Source organism: Podarcis erhardii, assembly GCF_964252035.2.
Source record: "Podarcis erhardii genome assembly, chromosome: 2".
Classification (NCBI taxonomy): Eukaryota; Metazoa; Chordata; class Lepidosauria; order Squamata; family Lacertidae; genus Podarcis; species Podarcis erhardii.
The window spans coordinates 86,294,188-86,314,812 of NC_138498.1; the positions used below are offsets into that span (position 1 = coordinate 86,294,188).

The 20,625-nt window shown below is 42.8% G+C and overlaps 1 protein-coding gene across 10 annotated transcripts in view; it reads left to right on the forward strand.

Moving 5' to 3' along the window:
* The window catches only part of MGLL (monoglyceride lipase), a 163,097-nt gene that overhangs the window by 127,285 nt on the left and 15,187 nt on the right, over positions 1–20,625 (forward strand). For all 10 annotated transcript variants that reach the window (XM_081851034.1, XM_081851033.1, XM_081851037.1 and 7 more), the window contains 2 exons: positions 14,914–15,050; positions 19,519–19,629. In XM_081851034.1, the coding sequence (XP_081707160.1) occupies positions 14,914–15,050; positions 19,519–19,629 (248 nt within the window). The remainder of the gene's footprint in view (positions 1–14,913; positions 15,051–19,518; positions 19,630–20,625) is intronic.

Here is a 20,625-nt window from a genome sequence, read left to right on the forward strand (position 1 = left end):
CCACCTGGTGGCGCCATCTAGTGTCCGTTTGCAGAATTGCAAACATTTGCAAACCCCTAAAGTTGTGACAATGGCAGATTCAACTAAACGTTCCTTAGAGACCGTAGGCACAGTGTTCTTGAATTGTTTGCAAACAGAAATTGATGCCTACGTGCTAAAGGGATTGAAGGGGTGTATTTTGTCTGTGTCAGAACTTGATAGAGTTGGGTTTAAAACTGTGTTTGAAAATGGGGTTTGCACTATTTCAAAGAATAACGTATCTCTTTTGCAGGTGGAATGCAGAAATGGGTTATATTATTTTGAGACAAGTCCAGATGAAGTTGAACAGGTTCATGCTGGTTGTGTGAACTTGCCTACCCATAATTCTTGTGTTCATTTATGGCACCGCCGTCTGGGACATATTAATTTTCAGTATGTTAAAAGGCAACCTGAATTATCAGAAGGGTGCAAAATGAACAAATGTGCTAAGTATTTGGATTGTACTGCATGCAAAAGGGCGAAGGTTCATAGATGCAGCTATCCCAGTTCAGATAGGAAATCTGACAAAGTATTCCAACTTGTGCATATGGACCTATGTGGCCCAATGCCTGTTGCTAGCATGGGAGGTTCGAGGTATGCACTGTGTCTCTCGGATGACAAAACAAAAGTCACATGGTTTTTTCCTCTCACAACCAAAGCAGATACTGCAGAAACAGTTAAAAATTGGGTTCATGCAGTAGAACTTGAATTCGGTTCTAAAGTACTTGCTTTTCAGACAGACAGAGGGTCAGAATTTACCGGGTCTGTGTTGCAGAATTTCTTTAAGAAAAAGGGAATTAAGCATCGTCTGTCTACACCTTATTCCCCCCAAGAAGGAGGCGTGGCCGAACGTAAAAACAGGGTTCTGCAAGAGTTGGCAAACTCTATGTTGTTTGATGCTAAACTCCCTCAAAGTTACTGGGCGGAAGCCTGGCAGGCAGCTACTCATATTCTGAACCGAGTATATAATTCTGTAATTGGCACTACCCCTTATTTTGCTTTATATGGGAAGAAGCCCAAAATTAATTACTTTCGGGTGTTTGGATGTCCAGCCTATGTACTTATCCCAAAAGCGTTAAGGAAAAAGGGAGGTCCAAGGGCTAGGAAACTCATCTTTTGTGGGTACGAACCACACGCCAAATCTTGGAGATTCGTGAACCCAAATGGGGATACTACAAGAGTGGTCCTCAGTAGGAGCGCTGAATTTTGTGAGCAATCCGGATGGACTCACTTACACGGTAACCCTGACATTTTGAGAGATGATTTAGGCATTTATGCTGAGAATGAAAGTCCAGAGAGTAGTGAGCCAGAAGGGGATGGTGCACATGGTTCAGATACAGATTCTGACCAGGCACAAGGTTCTTCTCCTAAGGTAGAAAAGGCAGAATCTAGGAGTGTTCCAACATCGCCAGTCAGTAGGCCTAGCAGACAGCAAAAGCGAAGCAGGTCACCTGCAACACCAAGCCCAAGGGAGGTATCTAAACGGAGGTCTTTATCCCTAGAGGCACATCCAGATATAAAGTCTGAGACAGATTCTGACAGCCAACGGTCAGAGGGGGCACAAGAGGAGCAATTGCGCAGGTCAAACCGTGCCACAAAGGGCAAGCCACCAGAGCGGTTTAAGGTGACAAGTGTATACGTAAATATGGCACAGTGTGAGCCAGATAGCTATATGGAAGTACAACAGCTTCCAAGCTCAGAAGTCGTAAAGTGGCAGGAAGCAATGGAAAAAGAGATGGCTTCAATGAAGTCTCTCGGTGTGTTTACAAGTACAGAGCTTCCGAAAGGGCAACAAGCTGTAGGTTGTCGATGGGTATATCGTTTAAAGCCCACAACTACTGAAGAGTTGCAATATAAAGCCCGACTAGTTGCAAAAGGGTTTTCGCAGCGCAAAGGTGTTCACTATTCTCAAATCTATGCCCCTACTTCAAGATCGGAGTCACTAAGAATGCTTTTAGCCTCTTCAGCTAAGAAGGGAAATAAGCTGTTTCATTTTGATGTCAATGTGGCTTATTTAAATGCAGACTTACAGGAGGAAGTCTATATGACACCACCACCGGGTTTTGAAGGAGACAAGCCAAACCAGGTCTGGCGCCTACACAAATCCATTTATGGGTTGAAACAGTCCGCCCGTAATTGGAATTCCTGCTTAAACGATGCTCTAGAGAGCATGGGGTTCAGAAAGAGCGCAGCAGATGCGTGTCTTTATCTAAAAGGCTCGGGATGTGAACAAGAAGCAGTCTTGATATTTGTTGACGATTTATTATACAGTGGAAAGGATGATAAACTTGCACAACAATTTGCCACAAAGCTTGGAGAAAGGTTTCAGATAAAATCACTAGGCAATGTATCTGTTTATCTAGGAATTAAAATTCAGCAAGATGAAAATGGGAACTATTGGCTCAGCCAAGAAGCTAAGATCCAGCAGTTGCTGGAAAGGTTTAAAATGGACAACTGTGCTGGTGTTAAAACCCCAATGGAGTTAAGTTACATAAAGGATGCTCAAGCCGAGCAACAGGCAGAGTTCTCTAATCCCGGGGTTTACCAGTCAGCGATAGGCAGTCTACTCCACATTGCACAGTGGACTCGGCCCGATATAACATATGCTGTCAACATGCTGTGTAGACAAGCTGAAAAACCATCAATGCATGCTTGGCAAGGAGTAAAAAGAGTTTTAAGGTATCTCCAAACTACCAAAAGGTTTCGCTTAAAACTATCAGCAGAGGGCAGCACACAACTTGAATGTTGGGCCGACAGTAGTTGGGCAGATGCTGGACCAGATAGAAAATCAGTGTCAGGAATGGCGATAAAATTTGGAAATGCACTAATTGGTTGGAGATCAAGAAAGCAGTCACTTATAGCTTTAAGTTCAACTGAGTCTGAGTTCAATGCATTATCAGATGTATGTAGAGAACTGGAATTTTATAAGCAACTGGTACAAGAATTGTTTGGAGAATGTTCCCTACCTATCAGAGTGTGGGAAGACAATCAACCTTGTATTAAACTAGCTAAATCAGGTCAATTCAAGGCACACACAAAACACTTGGATATCCGTTATCAAAATGTATGCCAAAGTGTAAAACAAGGTTTAATTGAACTAAAGTATTGTCCAAGCCAAGAAAATCTCGTTTTACGAAAGCTTTGAGTCCGCAATCTCATAAATGTTTCTGTTCAGGTTTAAATTTGAATTAAGGTTGGTACAGCTCAGTGTTACGAGCGAGAGGGGGTGTTGCTATCAAAGGGTTAAAAGGTAGCAGAAACGCTCTAATCACTGAGCAGCTGGAGGTCATTAGGCTTCCAGGAACATGAGTTTGTATAAATAGTCAGTCTCCCATGTGTTTGTTCCCTTTTTCCCCTTCTCCCCTTTTGGGTGTGTTTGCTGATATGTGTGGTTCGTCGCCGGGGTTTTTTTTGTTTTTGTAAATAAACCTTATCTTTGAGTTCCAAACCGCTTGCTCCAAGACTCCTCTTTGAAAAGATACTGCCTCTCCTGCCCTTCTTAAACTGCTGCGCGAAATGCTCTGCTGTAATGGGACTTGTGACGATGGAAGCGCACTGGGCATTTACATTAAACTAATTAAAGTTTAATGGGACAAGTGTTAGAAACTGATATTTGCAAATTAGGAGCTAAATTAGACCTTAAGCCTAGGTTATGGGCTCAACAACAAAATGTCTAGGCACGATTTTTTGATAACAAGACAAAGCTGAAAATAGTATGTTCATTTTATACATGGTCTGGTCCTTCCCCTGCCCATCCCCTAATATTCTTAAGAGGGTCTCTTCTCCAGTCTTCAGAGAGGTCTTTTTTCCCTTCCACTCTGCAGTTTTAATCTGAAATCTTAGGTGCAGTACTGTGCCCAGAGCTCAGAAACTGCTCGTGCTAATGAAATTCCCTGTCGCAAAATGCGCCTAGAATAATGGGAGTTTCGAACACTGATTTGGAAGCTCAAACTATAGTTGGGGTTTTAAACTACAGCTAGCGCAAACTATTGTGATTGACTTAAGCAAGAGTTTTAAATCACACAAAACTCAGAAGATACTTTTGAAATATCATGCAATCTTTATAAGATAAAGCAATCTACTGGGAACTGTAGCTTCTCTCTATATATTTTTAAGCCAGCTGCATTTATTCAACATACTGGGTGAATGGCAGTTGTATTGCCTAGTCATGACAGGGGAGGTGTTTTGAGAAGAATTTTTCATTTAAAAAGAATGCAGAATACCAAGGGTGACAAAGGAGTCATCAAAGGAAGTCTGTGTTCCAGCTCTCTCACAAGGCCTACTCTCCGCTCCTGCTAGAAAACAGAGGATTCTTTCAAGTCAAATAAGAATTCTGTGTTTTCTCTGGCACTAACATTATTTGAAACTCAAACTTTGATTCTGCAACATAAACAGAACACAAGAAGGTACTCCGATGTGCCTCTGCGGAAAACCCCCTCCTTTCTCCCTTGACCAACAGGTCTTACTTAAGCTTAGTAACACTCTTTGAATCGAAACCAGTCAAATGGGTTATACAGAACTCATGAGCAGAGTGAACAAAGCCCCACAGAAGAGCTGGAAATGGATGAGTTTTGTTGAAAAGGAAATGTTTTCCAGCTAAGCAAGCTGTCATTTGGGACTTAATAGCATGTGCTGCTGTAAAGCACAGCTGCATGGATGCCCTCAATGCCCATGGTGTGAAAACACATGGTGTGATCAGCAAATAATCTACCACCACCACCAAACTGCTCTGGCACTGTGCTTCAGCTGTTTCTAAAACGCTTGAGTTATTAAAGGTAAATCCTGTGTCCCTCCTTATCCTCTTTCTCTCCCCCCCCCCACTGTCCAATGTTCTTAGTTAAAAACAACAGAGACAAAATGGTAGGTAGCGTCTCTTTAAAACTTGAGACATGTTGCTATAATGAAGATTTTGTGTAAAGGGAAAGCTGTCATCGTGGTGCTCATAACAGAAAAGCACCATGTTCTGTTGAAGCTCTGAAATTGGTGGGAAACATGAGGGGCTTGGGTAGGGGCTGAGTGCAGTTCTCCATAGGTCTCTCTATATATGACTCAGGGCTCTCCTCAGGCCATGTCCCTCCCCATACCACGTCCACCTTTCCCAGGGCACACCCTCACGGTCCCTGTCCCATACCATCAAGTGCTTCTCGCTTGTCCCTGAACTGTGGTAGTGGGTCTTTCATTCCCAGGTAGAGGATGGAGAGGGGAGATTGTCTAGAACCCTCTCACATTTGAGTAGTTGAAATTCAGCTTACTGGACAAAGGTCACAACTGTTGTTCTGCCCATCTTTTCCTCTGATCCTGCCCAGCGCTGGAATGTGGGCCCTGGAAAGTTGTGCACAAGGGAATGCCTCCCTCAGACCAAAAAATGTTCCCCACCCATTCTCTAAAATAACTATGCACTATAATTATTTCAGTCGGTGGTCTTTATCCACATTGTTGCAGTGACTAGCATGAGAAATTAGCAATATAAAACCCCCAAAGACTTTTTCTCATAGGAGGCTCTGGCAAATGATCTGGACCTTCTCAGAACCAGTTTTCCTAATTAAACTGTAACAGTGCACCTGTTCCAGCAAATGATGTTAAGAAACCTGGTTCTTTTAGAGAGCATTGCAACTAAGTTCACGAACCTTACTAGTGCATTGAGAAAAAATGGCCAGACTACCTGTCCACATGTAGTCACATTGTTGACCTGAAAGAAATGGAGAACAAGTTATTGTGATGTGGGTTTTCTTTATGGGCTTCTGATACAATTGTGTACAATGAAAGTATGTTATTCTAAAGCAAGAGACACTGCTGTCAGGTATTCACTGGTGTCTATTTTCAGTCTTTTAATGAGCAGCTTGAGGCTACAGAGAGGGGAAAGAAAGGGATGGTCCCATTACTGGCCATTTCCCAGACAACTTGTTAATTATTTCTGGCTATAGATGTTTGCAGGTCAAGCCCCGCCCCCCCTCTCTCTCTCTCTCGCCTGCAGTCAGATCTGGTCTTGCCAGCTGGCCAGGCAGCTTCCTTATCCACCTGTTTACAGCTTCCCAACTTGCTTGTTCCAGCCTCCTTTGATCAGATTCCTCATCTGCCTGAAACAAGTTCTTCCTTTCTATTGACCTTCTGTATTGTTTCTCTGCTAACCTGCCTCCTAACCCCTGCCTGAGGTGCTCTGGTGCAGTGCCTCATCCAATCCTGCTCCTGCTTCCAATCCTGCCAGGACATGTACCTTCTACTCTCCACATATATGGCTGCCTGTGGCCCAGCGCTGACTAGTCTGCATGTAAGAAGTCTCTGATCTCTCTTCAGGAAACTCATTATATTCAGTGAACCTGAGAAATCCTGGATATATTTTGTTCACCTTATGCTGCCTATTAGCAAAGGGAAGAGGCGATAATAGTTTGTTCATGAAGAATTGTGAAAAAGTCACATGGCTTTCCTGTGCATTCCGGTTGAGGACTCATTGTGCAAAAAAGGAGCGTGTATGCCTTCAGCCAGGTGAGGTTGCCTATATTGGCGTGATGCAAGGCAACAGACACCTTCATCTGCCCCAGCTGCAACAAAACATCTCTCTCCTGTATTGGTCTCTACAGCCACAGCAGGCGCTGTAACTCTCCAGTGGTTTGACTTCACCCATGAAGGTGTGCTCTTCCATTGTTTCCCAAGACAGAGGGATGCCAACCTATATAACTTGCAATGTTTTCCAACCGAAAGGCTTACTTTTGACATGATACCCGTATATGTGCATGGAAATATATGTGCATGGATAGTAGAATAAGCCATCCAGGAAGCATTCTTGGAGAACGCTTATACACTAATTGGATCAATCCAGGAATCTAGCCTCAGCTGAAAAGCCAGTGTACGAGCAGGCTCTGAGGACATTCAGAGAAGAAGAAACCATGAGTTGTGCATTTAGCAGAGCCATTCAAAATGCAAAATATTAGCCTCAGGGATATGGTTTGCTGTTTTGCAGCCTTTCTATTGCCCCTGATTCTGTTCACTGAAATAATTTGGTGTGGTTTCCCCCCCCCCCCAGCTCAGTTCTGTGGTACTGTTGCTGTTAACAGGTGAACCTCGCCAAGAATGTATCACTCAGTCTGTTTGCTTTAAAAAGGTTTTGTAGAGACTGCTGGTGAAAATAGGTCATTTATGAAAATATTAGCAGGAGTTGCATATCTGATTCCCCATGTCTGAATTTGGCCCCCAGCACTGATAGAAGCAGAGGCATGTCATTTTTCTTACCGAGCTGTTCTATCCGATGGGAATTAATGTTCCTTCTGATATCGGGGATCATTTTGTTTAGCACTGGAGGGGAGGGGGGGAACCCCTTGCAGTGGATTTACCAGATGAGAGATTTTCTGCTGCACAGCAATAAGGCAGAAATAATTTTAGCCTAGAAAATTGCCTCTTTCCAATTATTCTTTCCCACCCTTCCCTCCCAAGACAACAAAACAATAATGTAAGTGTTGTGCAGGCAATAGTCTAAAAATATCTCTGCTCTCCAAAAATGTGAGCCTGGTGGGAGGAGATCCTTCTCAATGTGTTGTACTGTGTGAGGCAGGAGAAGAAAAGTAATCTTGCGAACACTGAAAAGAAATGGATGTTGATCGTGCTGGAAACAAAGATTGTGTGTTCCAGCCAAGCGACATCAGTAATATAAAAAGTAGAACTGATACACGCTTTTGCAGAAAATAGAAGATGAGCTTAGCCAACGGTAACTGCAAGTGAAAGCCAGCTTTTGCTAGTTTCCAGCAGCATCAGTGGTTGGTTTTCACCAGTGCTTGTGCAGTTCAGCTTCGGCACACTGACCCTAAATGTGGCTTAGAAGTAGCATGCTGAAAGTCACACATATTGGAGAATTCTTAGGACTGCCTTGCCACAGGCTGACAACTGAACATTGGCATGGACTAGTTTTTGACAGGTTGAAATCGTTACGGAAGCAGGCCTCTGGGTTTGCAATGAATGGGAATGGTTTGGATGCATCCAGGTTGTAGATTAATCTGTTGCTTTTTCAGTGCTGTAGTGCATTTTGGAGCCTGCAGGCAGGATACCATTTTTTAAAGTCCCAGAACACCCCCGTACTCAAAGCTAGAAGTCAGCCATGCGCTGCACTGCCCACTGTGACCTTGCAAAAGTTTGAGCCAACCAAATGGACTGACGGGGACAGAACAGAAACACCTTCCAGAGGCATGTTAGTCTGTTGCAGGGAAACCATGAAAGAGTCTTCTATCTACACAATGCACTAATTAATGCATCAGACCCACTAAAATGATAGCTATGTGTACATTTATGTAGCTCTGCACATGGGAAGAATGAAACCACCCATTACCTAAGCTGCTCCAGCACAACATGCAAAAGTTGAAGCTTCAACACGTTCCCAGTACTAAACCAGATCTGATCCACTTGTCTCTAAAAATAAGCTATAACCACTTAGTGAGGCTGTTCTCTGGCTGCTCCAAAGGTGCAGATTATTCACCTTCTATCCAAAGCTGACACAGCAGCACTGATGGTCCCTAGCTTAAGGGTAGGATTGCTTCCTGGTACGGAGCTAGGATGGATCCGTCCTCGGATTCTTGGAGCCAAATGCCAGATCTTCACCGCTGCCAGATTGGTGTTTCTTTTGTACAGTAGTGTTTGTTAAAGAGGGAAAGCAATATAGAAATTGTGGTTTGCTTGTTTTTAAAAACTAAACAGCTGCACGTAGACTAAGGCTTTTTAAAGCTCTCTCTTCTGCTCAGTGTTAAAAGATGTTTCCCAGATTGATGTTGCATGTGTCCTTGTGTATGTGCTTGCTTAAGATGCTTCCTGTGCTCTCTAAGAAAAATGTTGACTTTGCATGTCCAAAAGGATGCGAGCCCTTGAATTTCCAGATGTTGAAGAGGTGCCCCGCCCTTGGGATTTCCTTCTTCTTGGGTACAATGGTTGAATTAGCTGTGTTGCTTGTTCCTTGAATAATTAAATGCCATGTATTTTGTTAAATCCAGTGTTTCATGTACAAGCTCCACTCCCTTCCTAAAAACCCGTTCTTGATTTACGTGCTTTTATTCTGTGGGGAATTCTTCTGACATGGTCTAAAATAATGTGTACAGAACTGATCCAGCTGAAACCAGTGGCTAAGTTACCATACATCCTCCCCTTCCCATGAACTTCAGTTACCCCAAGCTCTTCCTGCACCTACCACCAATGTGTATGTGTTCCATATAGTTCATTGTCATTATAACTCCAAGGAAGCTGCTTTCTTGTTTATCCAGACTTCTCATTATCCAAATATTTTGCATGGCTCCCAGGCCATCCAGGAAAGAGAGGTCATTATGCACATATTCATTTTCCCTCTTTATTTAAACTTGAAGTAAACATCTGTACAAACAGAGGACAGACGGGAATGGGAAAGCTTGTTTGCTGGGTAGAAGACTAAACTAAAATGGCCCTTTCCCCATCTCTGGTCTAGCCACTTCTTTTGCTGAACCCCGGCTTTCTCTGGATTGGCAAAATATTTGTTTACCTTTCAGAGATTTCAGATGACCTGAAAATCACAATTAGCCACTATTATTTCCCAAGAGGAAGTAATGGTGAAATACACTCTTCAATTATCTTGATTTTTAAAAAAAATAAAGGCTCTCTTGGAAACCAAAGGCAAATAATATGCTCCCTGGTTATGTAGCTTGGATATTCATTTAAAGGATCCAGAACCTAATAGGAGCATGAGAAGAAACCTGTCTGATGGGAGCAAAATCTTTGTTCCTAACAGTGGCCAGCTAGATGCTTTTAGAAAACCTACAGGCCACAAGCAGGGCACGAAGCCAAAAACAACAGCAACAACAACCCTTCCCCATTGTATGCCTTCGGCACCTGCAAGTAGGAATGTTGGAGAATTCTGATGAAAGTTGATACAGGAATGTAAATTGCAGGTATTCACCTCTTTGTTCAGTGTCCAGAATGAAATAAATCCAGTGAATACAAATAGTATTGCTTTCAGTTAGCAAGCAATTACATTTCATTACGTTTCCTTTGCATTGAAATGAGGTGCATCGTAATGACAATGTGATTGTCATAATTTATGTAATTAGTTACGTAAGTTACATAATTTTGCCATAGCGGACTGCAAGATGAATAAGATCCTTTTGGGCGAAAGATGAACTGCAGCGGAATGGAAACATTGCTGCTTGCTACAGGGAGGAATGGAAAATGCTGCCTTCTTGCATCCCTATATTGAAGTCATTCACATATTGCCCCTGAACATGAAGATTCCCTTTAGGCACCACAGAAGTCTGTCCTCCAGGAATTTCTCAATTCCCCTTGCACCAGCTCTTGCATGCCACAATCCCTCTCCCTGGGCCACTTTGGTCACCAACCGTGCTTTGCACCATCCTTAAGTGCTTTGGCCTGGGTGGAATGTGTCACTGAATTGTGATAATGTCTTGATTTCTAGGATGGAGGGGTGTGTGTGTGTGTGTGTGGAAACCTCTTACTTTTGTGTGGTTGGAATGTAGCCTGCTGTCCAAAGGTAAGAATCACAGCTGTAGCTCCACCCTCATTTTGCCTCTGGCCCCACCCACAACATGGCAGTTGCCTCCACCCCAGAAGGTTGCTGATGGGGGAATGCAGTCCTTGGGTTGACAAAGGTTCCCCACCCCTGGTTTATTAGAATATCAATAGTAAGGTAAAAAAAGGTAAAGGTAAAGGACTCTTGAATGGTTAAGTCCAGTCAAAGGTGACTATGGGGTGCAGCGCTCATCTCGCTTTTCAGGCTGAGGGAACCGGAGTATGTCCACAATAACAACAGTAGCAATCTGTGCAACTGGAGAAGTGTAAACACTAGAGAGCGGGGAGAGGACTGCTTACTTTAAAAGGAATTAGGAGAGATGAGGCTGAGGCTTCTGAATCCAGTAGGCAATGGAATAATCTGTCAAGTGGTGCAGTAGAAGGATCATCATCTGGTGTATGTAATTAAACTAAGGGAGAGAAGAAACAATGCTAGCAATTATCTCTCTTCTCAAAAAGAATCTCGGAGGAAACAGGAGAGCTGAGTTACGTGTCCAAGTAATCCTAGGAAACTGGATGAAAGTCCACAGCCTCTGCATACCAAGATACTGGAGTGTTATTGTAGCGGCCCCCTCTGAACTTGAAAGATGCTGGAATTAGATTGAATTCACTACTTACAAAGCAGTCAAGGAGGCCTGCTGTGAAGTGTGTCAGAATAAAGAACTGTGTATGGCAGCTTCATCTTTCTGAGGGATGGTTCAGGTGTTAAATTTTGCTCTCCCTAGCCTTTTTGTTGTTCTTACTACTACTGTGGTCAGACCACGATCCCACCACAGACCACAGCACTGTGTTTAATGGAAGCCTTCAGAAAATGGTCTCAGTTACCTAAAAAATGTTTTTAAAATCCTGAATGCTCACAGATTCTTGGGGTAACAGACTTTGAGACTCAAATGGCATGTTCTGGAGCGCCAGTGATGGTGGAAGTTGCTGCAGGTGAGCTCCTCATGACTTCTATTCAATCAAGGCAGCTCAGTTAGGTTAAGAAAGCAGCCCAAAGTGACAGGCAAACTGACCTTGTTTATTACAGGGTTCTGGGGGTGAAGGAGGGCAATGAGGAAACGAGACTGGATCTTTTTCCTTTTCAGCTACAATCCATTTGGGTACAAGGGGCTAGTATGTTTTGTAAAACAGTTTGCAAGGCTACCTCATTCATGTGTAGAAGACTTGTGTGGTTGTTGGTTTCCAGCCAAACCAAGGGCAGATCCATGTAAAAAATATGTTTGCTTGCATGCTTGTTTCTCCACTCAGCTATGACCCAGAATCCACATGGCACAGCTGCCAACCTTCTGCATTTCTGTGATTTCCACCTCTATTCTGAGTAAACAAAATAAGATACCAAGCTGTGTGTTAATTGGCCCACGAGACTTAAGAGTCAAACAAAGTGCCCAGTACATTATCTGTTTTGAGGAGTTGGAATGGTACATTGCAGAACTTCTATTTTTAAACGTATTGAAAATTCACCTGCTACCCTTCCCCCAGCCAATCCTCTTGCTTCCTACAAATCTGTTGATAATGTAAAGCTGTCTAATGAGCCTGAATTAGTGTTTTAATAGGAAAGCCTTTGCTGTGTCTGTTTTCGAATTCATTTTAAGAGTGAGATCTCACTAGATGGAGGTGTCAGAACTGAAGAAGCACTTGCAGAATTTGTATGAGCAGATCTAGATAAAAACCTGTGGTGCAGCAAGAGAAACACTTTATACCAAATATTCCTCTGATGAGTGACAGAAGTCTCTCAATGATCTGAATTCTTCCTCCTCTCCCAGTTTGGCTATTCAGCATTTTCCTCTTTGGGAATTAGAGCTACAATGCAGGAGCTGTAATTTTGGCTCAGTGATATGGCACCAGCCCACCTATTCAGATCAGTTTATCATCAGTGCTTATTGCTGCTCTAGTTCTGTTCCTCAAGGGATAATTACAGATTTCAATTGTCCAGTGCCGCAAACAATCCTTATCTGGCAAGAGATGGGTAGTGGGGGAGGCTAATAATTATTTTTCTATTTTTAAGAGCAATGGGCCATATTCCTACAATTTGCAATCAGTTCTCATTCAGGCTGTGAGCTGCATAAGACCCCTGCTGTACCAAATCAGATGCCTCTGAGATAGTCCAGAAAAGGAGTCAAAAAGCCTTTTGCCACTGTTTCGTCCCAGCAGTGGAGGTGCTTTCATCTAATAGCTAATATTTCAGCTAATATGGCTAATAGCTGTTGATATGCACATCTTCGATTAATCTGTCTAATCTCATAGATAGTGGCCAGCCCTGCATCTTGCTGCAAATAATTCTGTGATTCGGTTTCACATTCACATGTCATACTAAAACCAGGGATGGAAAACGTTTTTGAGCCCAAGGGCCACATTCCCTCCTAGGCAACCTTCCAGGGGCCACATGCCAGCAGTGGGTGGAGCCATAGGCAAAAGTGGGTGGAACAACAGATGATAAATTTGCCTTTGTGCAGGAAGGCTAGTTTCTACAAAGCCCCTTCGGTTGTTCTTTTTACCAAGCAAGAAGCACTGTTTCCCATCCCTCTCTTAATAATCTGTAGTATGAAATCTGAATTTTTCACTGCTGCCACATACACAGTTTCCTCCAAGATTACCTAAGAGCATAAGAAAGCAAAGACTTTTCTGGACTTGCAGCCTCTTCTCACAGATGCCTATGGGAAGCCCACAGCCAGGACCTGAGCACAACCCACTTGTGATTCCAAGCAACTGGCATTCAGATGCATGCTGCCTCCATTAGCGAAAGTAGGACATAGCCATCATGGCTCATAGCCACTGATACCCTCCCTGAATTTGCCCAAACCCCTTTTAAAGGCATCCACATCCAGACCCCTTCAATGCATATGTGAAATTAGAGTTTTTTGCCCCATCATGCACCTCTGTACAGTTACTCATACTGATGTTTCTGAATAGTTATCAGGAGATCTGTAATTTTTAATTTATCAGTTATCTTTTAGGGAGCTATTGAGTTTTTATAGAATTGGGTAGGGGAGGAATAGGTTCAAGAATTAAAGCACACGGACTGCCTATGGATCAAAATAGACGCTACTTTAACTGTAATGACCAGTGTAGAGGGGGTAATTTTCATTGGGACCAAAGAGTGTCAAGAGTGGAGATTTCATCCTTTCCTCCCAGTCCTGATCCCAATGAAAATCACCCCGTGCCACAATTAGCGTGAGAGAAAAAGCTGCCTCCCATTCGTGCCAATGGGAAATGTTCTTCCTAATACTAATTGTAATGTAGGGGGTGATTTTCATTTGGACTGGGAATGAGAAGGAAGAGTTAAAACGCCTCACCCCACATGCTGTGGTCCGGATGAAAGTTGACTTAGCCTCGCCCTCACTGTGCCAGATACTGCATTTAAAACAACAAAACAAAACAGATGTGACCGCTAGCCATGCAATTAAATTAATGTCCGTTTTTGGCTCTGAGATTCCCCAAAGATGATTTCTGAATGTCTGATGAGGGCATAAAATTTCCTTGCTGAAAAGTAATAGACAAAATTTGGAAATGTCGTTTTTTCTCTCTTTCCTCTGCATCTCTTATGATGTTTAACATCTGCATTTCCAACCCCCCCTGAAGTTAGATTCTAGCCCTGAAATTTACAGTAAGAGCTGATGTGTCTCCTTCTCAGCTTCTGTTGCTCATGCATTTCCTCTTTCTCTGCGTTGTGGACCCTTTTCATCATTTCCTTAACTGTCAGCCATTTCCTTCACTCACTCCAGTATCCAGGTTTGGATCAAGACATCTGCTGCCTTTGAATCAGAAATGCCTTTTTAGCTGCTCCCAGCACAATCAACATCTCTTTTCAAGCTGAATGCTTTAGACACTGGCAGCGCGTAGTTGGGTGCCAATAATCTTTGTGTAATTCCTGGAAAATTTATTTCTGCGTGCGTTCATATGCAAGGTATTTGTGTAGTCATGATAACTGACAGACATTCTGGCAGGCTGCCAGTCAATGAGTCCCTCACTCTGTGCATCTGTGGGCAGATGCATCCCGAAGCTAACAAGGGAGAGCCACTCACAGAAGCACATTCTGGAGGGCAGCTGAATCCAGGTCCCCAACACTGAGAGCAAACAGAGCTAGCTATCCAGGCAAGAGTGTGGGGGCAGATCTGTTTGCATGCTGCAGCATTATTTGGATCCAGGCCACGGTGGTTTAGCCTTATGTTTACATCTTCATATGATTACAGCTAACCAGAAATATGTTTTTGCCATTGGTCATCCCTGACAATGCACAAGAGCTCTTTGCACATCTCTAGCGCCCCCTTCTCCATTGAATTTCAGATATGATGCTGCCTCGAGCATCTTTACATTAAAGGTGTTGAATATTTTTGATGTAGCAGGTCACTTTTCCTTTCCCCTCCACAGTTGGCCATGGGCAGAGTGAAGGAGACCGTATGGTTGTGTCAGACTTCCATGTGTTTGTCAGAGACAGCTTGCAGCACATTGACCTCATGAAGAAAGACCACCCAGGCCTCCCTGTGTTCCTTCTAGGGCACTCCATGGTAAGCAGTCCTGCTCTATCCCTCCTTAATGGACTCTCGGCTTCCTACCAAGAAGCAGAGGACACTTTTCCCCACTCTGGTCTTTTCTGTTTCCCTACCCCCTTTTCTTCGTTTTATGTTCATTTTACATGGATAATTGCTAAAAGCAGTAATTGCACCATAGAGTTACTTGCGAACAGGCATGACCATGAGGGATGGGGGTCACATTCACACACACGGCACTCCCAATTCTTATTTATCTTTGGGCTCCAAAGAGCAAACAGATCTTCCAGAAATGTAAGACAATTGTAAAACACTAGGTGCATTTGGGATATTGTGCTACCCTGTACATTTTCTCAGCCTCACTATGACCCCCAGTCTTTCCCCAACATTACCAACCCAAGAACTCACTCTCTCACTCACACACCACTTTGCAAGTTGAGTTAAGCTGTTTCCCCTCTTACTGTTTTTGGCCAATACATTTCTCTACAACTCAAGGACCGTAGTTAGTGTAACAATGGAGCACCAGTGTGGTGACTAAACAAGCCACTTTGGTGAGCTTTTTTGGTGAGAAGCTGTGAGAGGCAAAGAGAAAGAGAACCCACATGACTGGCCACAATATGGCCAAGGTTGAGAGACTAATCAAGCTCAAGGCTGATGTAGTAAGTAGGGAAGACACAACTTTTCCAAAGCTAGGTGTGTTTTATTTCTTGTTACTCCATTAATTACTATTAATGGTTAAAGGATGAGGAACTGAAATAAGCCCATTGCCTTTTGGGATGTCCCACTCTATGCAGAGTTACGGCTTTCCCATTCAATTTCTTCTCAGGCACTCTGAAATGTTGGGTAGGCACAGATTCATTTCTCCACATATGGTTTTGATTAACTGTAAATCAGATGGCAGTTAAAGGAGCAGAAACTACCTAGTAGAAGTCTGTTGGTTCCTAGAAGAGCTAGCCTACACTAGGGAAAAGCTATGGTCAGAGAGATTCAGCACCAGGAGAAGGCAAGTGGGAAAAACATGTGACTGTTAATGTGGCACTTTGAGACAGAGTTATGTGTTGTCTTTGTTCACAAACCATGCAAGCATGGAAGTTCATAGTAGACACGTAATAATGACCTGGACATCTGTGTTCTTTTCAAAAAAAAAGCTAGCTCCCCCAGGTGCTTAGTCCCTGTGATTGTGGAGATAAGCTACAGATAACCTAAAAATTGACAATGCCTCGAGAAAACTTCAGAAACCAAAGTAAATGCTGAGCAGGACTACTTGTGATCTCGGAATGGGAGCTTCAGCATAGCTCCCTCTGCCATTTAACAAAAGAAGCATGAATTATGCAAAATAATCGAATATATACAAATATGCACAATTTACTCATAACTCCAAATTCTGCTTTCCTTGATGAAGACTTTTTTGCATGAATGGGAATAATGAGTTTTAAAACACAGAATATGCACAATTATTATATGTTCAATTATTATTATTGTGTATATAAGCAAAACATAAAAAGGATCAGGAATGCAAATACAAAAGGTAGTCTGTTTAAGCCACTTGCCAGACACTTCAGAGGAATGGTATGCCAGTATAGGGCTCTAGAGCATGCAGTTCAACAACTTTCATTATGGGGATACATGCCCTGTTAATCTGCATCTCCAGTCATTAAGGTTTGGTATATTTACCTGCAGTGTTGCATTTGCTTGCAAAGCAAACCCAGACTTCTGACCTCTGAGCCAGATCCCATGGCATAAAACTGGCCCTGGCTCTCTCCTTGCTATGTAATTGCCTTTGCTTGGCACAGCTAAGCAAGGGCTGGAGGCAGCTATCAGCGCTGCAGGAGTGCCAGTGTCCACTCCTGCATCAATAGTAGGAATGGGTTAGTTATTCAGTGTGTTGTTCCTTTCTATAGAGTGGCAACCAGTAGGATCAGCTCATTAGTTAAGGCCCCTGGAAGATCTTCTAAGCCAATATGATGCCCCCTCCTTTTATCTAGCATTACTACCATGCTGTTAGCCATCCCCATATCCCACGGCATTATGCTTCAAAGACTTGCCACATGAAAAGTGCATTACCTATTGTTAAGTTTAAAAAGAAAATACTGAGTCAGGATTAGTGGGTGCAGTTTTGCAACCGGGGAAATCTGAAACATGAACTCTCCTAGTTCTAAAAGCCTCACTCCCCTTTGAACAGGACCCCTATTAATTAATTCAGTTGAATTTGCCTTAGGAAACAGAGACGACTACAAATCCCATGCTCCCTGGCAGGAAAATGAAAACTTTGAACATGCTCAGGACCATCATTTTTGGTTCAGTAGGGGCTAGGCAGCCTTCTCCTGTTTCTAGAAAGACTTTTCTTTGTTTGGAATGGGTAGCAGCAGAATTCAGCACACAAATAATTATTAATTTTAAGTTTCTGAGTGTTCCCAAGGAAAGTTCAAAGCAAAATAAAAATGATTTTTGAGACAAGCTGGTTGAGTTCACCCGTTATTAGTCCGAATGCGACCTACTTGAATGAAGATGTTTGGTTTGAAGCTCATAGCATACCTTTAAAGGCAAATCAACTATAGCAATAGTCTGATTCCTAAATCCTCATCAGAATGAAGTCTTACATAGTCTTCTTGTCGTTTCTACATGTAAACAGGATTATGACTCTCCAGCTCCATAGAATTTCACCAAGGCAATGAATTGTTTGTAATTCCCACTGAGCACTCCCTGCTTATTGGTGCCTGAGATATGCTCTGTCCTGGTTGTACTAATTTGTGATCCAAGATAGCCTTACCATTTGATTAGTTGAAACAATGTTGTTAAAAGACTGGTCAACTATTAGCCAACAATACTCAAGTATTTAAAGCCTTAGTTTAGTCTCTAATTGCAAAAGCCCCTGTCTCCAAGAAGATTCTAGAGTCCAGTCCTTCACAGGATTTTTAAAGACCACCATACTAGGCCTTCCTCCCCACAGCAAATGTAAAGGACTCTCTTTCTCTGTTGAGCCTAGTTCCTACCGAGGTGTTTGTGACCTGTGCCACTGTGGTGAAAACTCGCATATGTGTGCTTCATGCTTCTTCCTAAACTTCATGTTTCAGTTCAGACCTGCTTTTATTATTTGTACCCCGCCCACCTGAGTGAGTTGCCCCAGCCACTCTGGGCGGCTAGGATAACTGGGCAGTAAGAATAACTAGGCCCAAATGATTCAGCCTTAGTTCTCAAATACCTCATATGCATAAGGGAAAAGTAGGGGTTTGGGCTGTGAGCTGTGCTCTGAATGCCAAGGTACCTGCAGGCCATTCACACATGAATTTGGCTGCTCTATGTGAGGCAGCCAGTTAGAGCCCCCTCTCAAGCAAAGGAGCCCTACACGCGCGCGTGCACACACACGAATTTAAGAAGTGTCGTGCTGGATCAAACCAAGGACTTCTCTAGTCCAGCATCCTGTTCTCACAGTGGCCAACCAGATGCCTGTGGGAAGCTCACAAGCAGGACATGAGTGTGTGTTTAATAGCTGAGGTTTTACTCAGTGTCTAGCTGCACAACTCTCTTACTCATTCAGTTTTCTCTTTGTCTTTTGTTGGTATCCTGGATTTTTTTTGGCCAGCCTGTTTTTTCTGCCATCTCCCCTTTTCCAGTTGCATGGCTCCTTAACTCACCTTGTCTTTCTCGATAACATACAACCATCTCGTGCCCCTTTGATTGTGTCAGTTCTTTCTCCATATTCTTTACCTTTATATGCACATCAGAGGCATCCTTCCTTTCCATACCACCAGGACAACCATACCCTTATTTCTTGCACCTTGTTGCCCCACCCCAATTACTGTTTTAAATTTCATAGGTGGGAGGGTAGTAAATAAAGTAGTTTACTGTTCTTATTTCTCTCTGCTAAACTATGTATAACTTGAGATTTATATATGGATGAGCTTGAGCTTGATGTAACTATCACAGAATAGCTCCGTGCAGATTGACAGGATGCCTTCTTTCATATAATTGTGCCTCTGAGTGTTGCAGTGGCTGCAGCAGCACTGGAACCCCCTTTGAAGCACAAAAATTGCTCTGCTGGGATTGGCAGGTGAATCACACCTGTGATACACACTTGTATCCATGTTATAAAAATTGAGATTGCCAGCTTCACAGGCATTGTGATCCCATGTTGGCACTTCAAAAAAATAGTTGTCAGTTGAACTCAGTGGCATGTGAGGATGAAACTCTTATCTAAAATTGTTTTTTGTTGTGTGTAGAAGGAAATTCAAGTTGACTGCTTTGGCTCAATTGTAGCGCATCACTAGAGCAAATCAACAAGGTACAGTAACAGACCTGGTTACTGTACTTGCCTATAAAATACTTAGAATCCCTCTTTGCTCTATTGGGATTAATATTCCTGCATTGCGGGGGGTTGGACTAGATGACCCTTGATGTGCCTTCCAGGTCTACAATCCTATGACTATAATACTCGTTGTAATTGCCAGTGTTTTCACTCAAAATATTGCTTGCTTTTTCATTTCAGGGAGGAGCCATCTCCATCCTCACCGCGTGTGAAAGACCAAATGACTTTTCAGGCATGGTATTAATTTCTCCTCTAGTAGTTGCAAGCCCAGATGTAGCAACACCGATCAAGGTAAAAATACAGGCATAAATTAATTTCCAACACACTAGCTAAATGTCAGCTGAGCTTCACACAGTCTCCAGCCAGTAGCTCTTTTTTCCCACCAGTCCTTCCTCTCTGTACATGTCAATTTGCACTAAAAAAAGAAAAGAAAAGGGGGAAAGGATTGATTTAAGGTCCTTACTAATTTTAAATGAATTTCAGAGGAAAATTCATGGTCACTACGAAGACTATGGGGCTAAATATGTGTTGGAAACATGTGAATAGTAAAATCCCAGTGGCTGCCTTTTAAGAAAGCGCATGAGGCAGCATTGAGAGTGAGAGATATGGAGCAGAGAAACCTGCAAAGACCTAACAACTGGCCTTTGCTGTCACTTTACCTTTACAATCCCCCCCCCCCCCAGTTTTTTCCATATTCCAGGTTCATGTTTACCTTTGTAAAGTCACTATGAGTGGAAGGACACTTAACAAGTTATAATTCTGCCTAATGACATACATTTATGTGATTAGTGGGCTTGGGAGGTGAAGTTCAACCTGGTTTGCTTTAGCTTCATAGGTTTAGTCTCAGTATTACACAACAAGCAATTTTGAATTTGCTTGCATTTAAGTGGATGTTGGGGGGGGGATGCCCTGAGATTGGAAAAGTAGCCTCCATCCCTATAGCCAGTCCCGTCATCTGTTAATGGTAAGCATGGAAGCATGCATACAGTTGATGCTCTACTCAGACTTTATAATGGTAAAATTTAGATTTTTAGAATGGGGACATATCCTAATCTTCATTATTTATATCAGTGGAATTCAGCTAAGTTTTACTCAGAGAAGATCTATTGAAATGGATGCCCCTAACTTGGACATATTCGTTAGTCTACTCTGAATAAAACATAGTTGAATCCCACCTTATTTGTCTTGTTAAGAGTGCATGCAGTGCATTTATATGTACCATCATCTAGATCAGGGTTTCCCAAACTTTGGGTCTCCAGTTGTTTTTGGACCACAACTCCCATCATC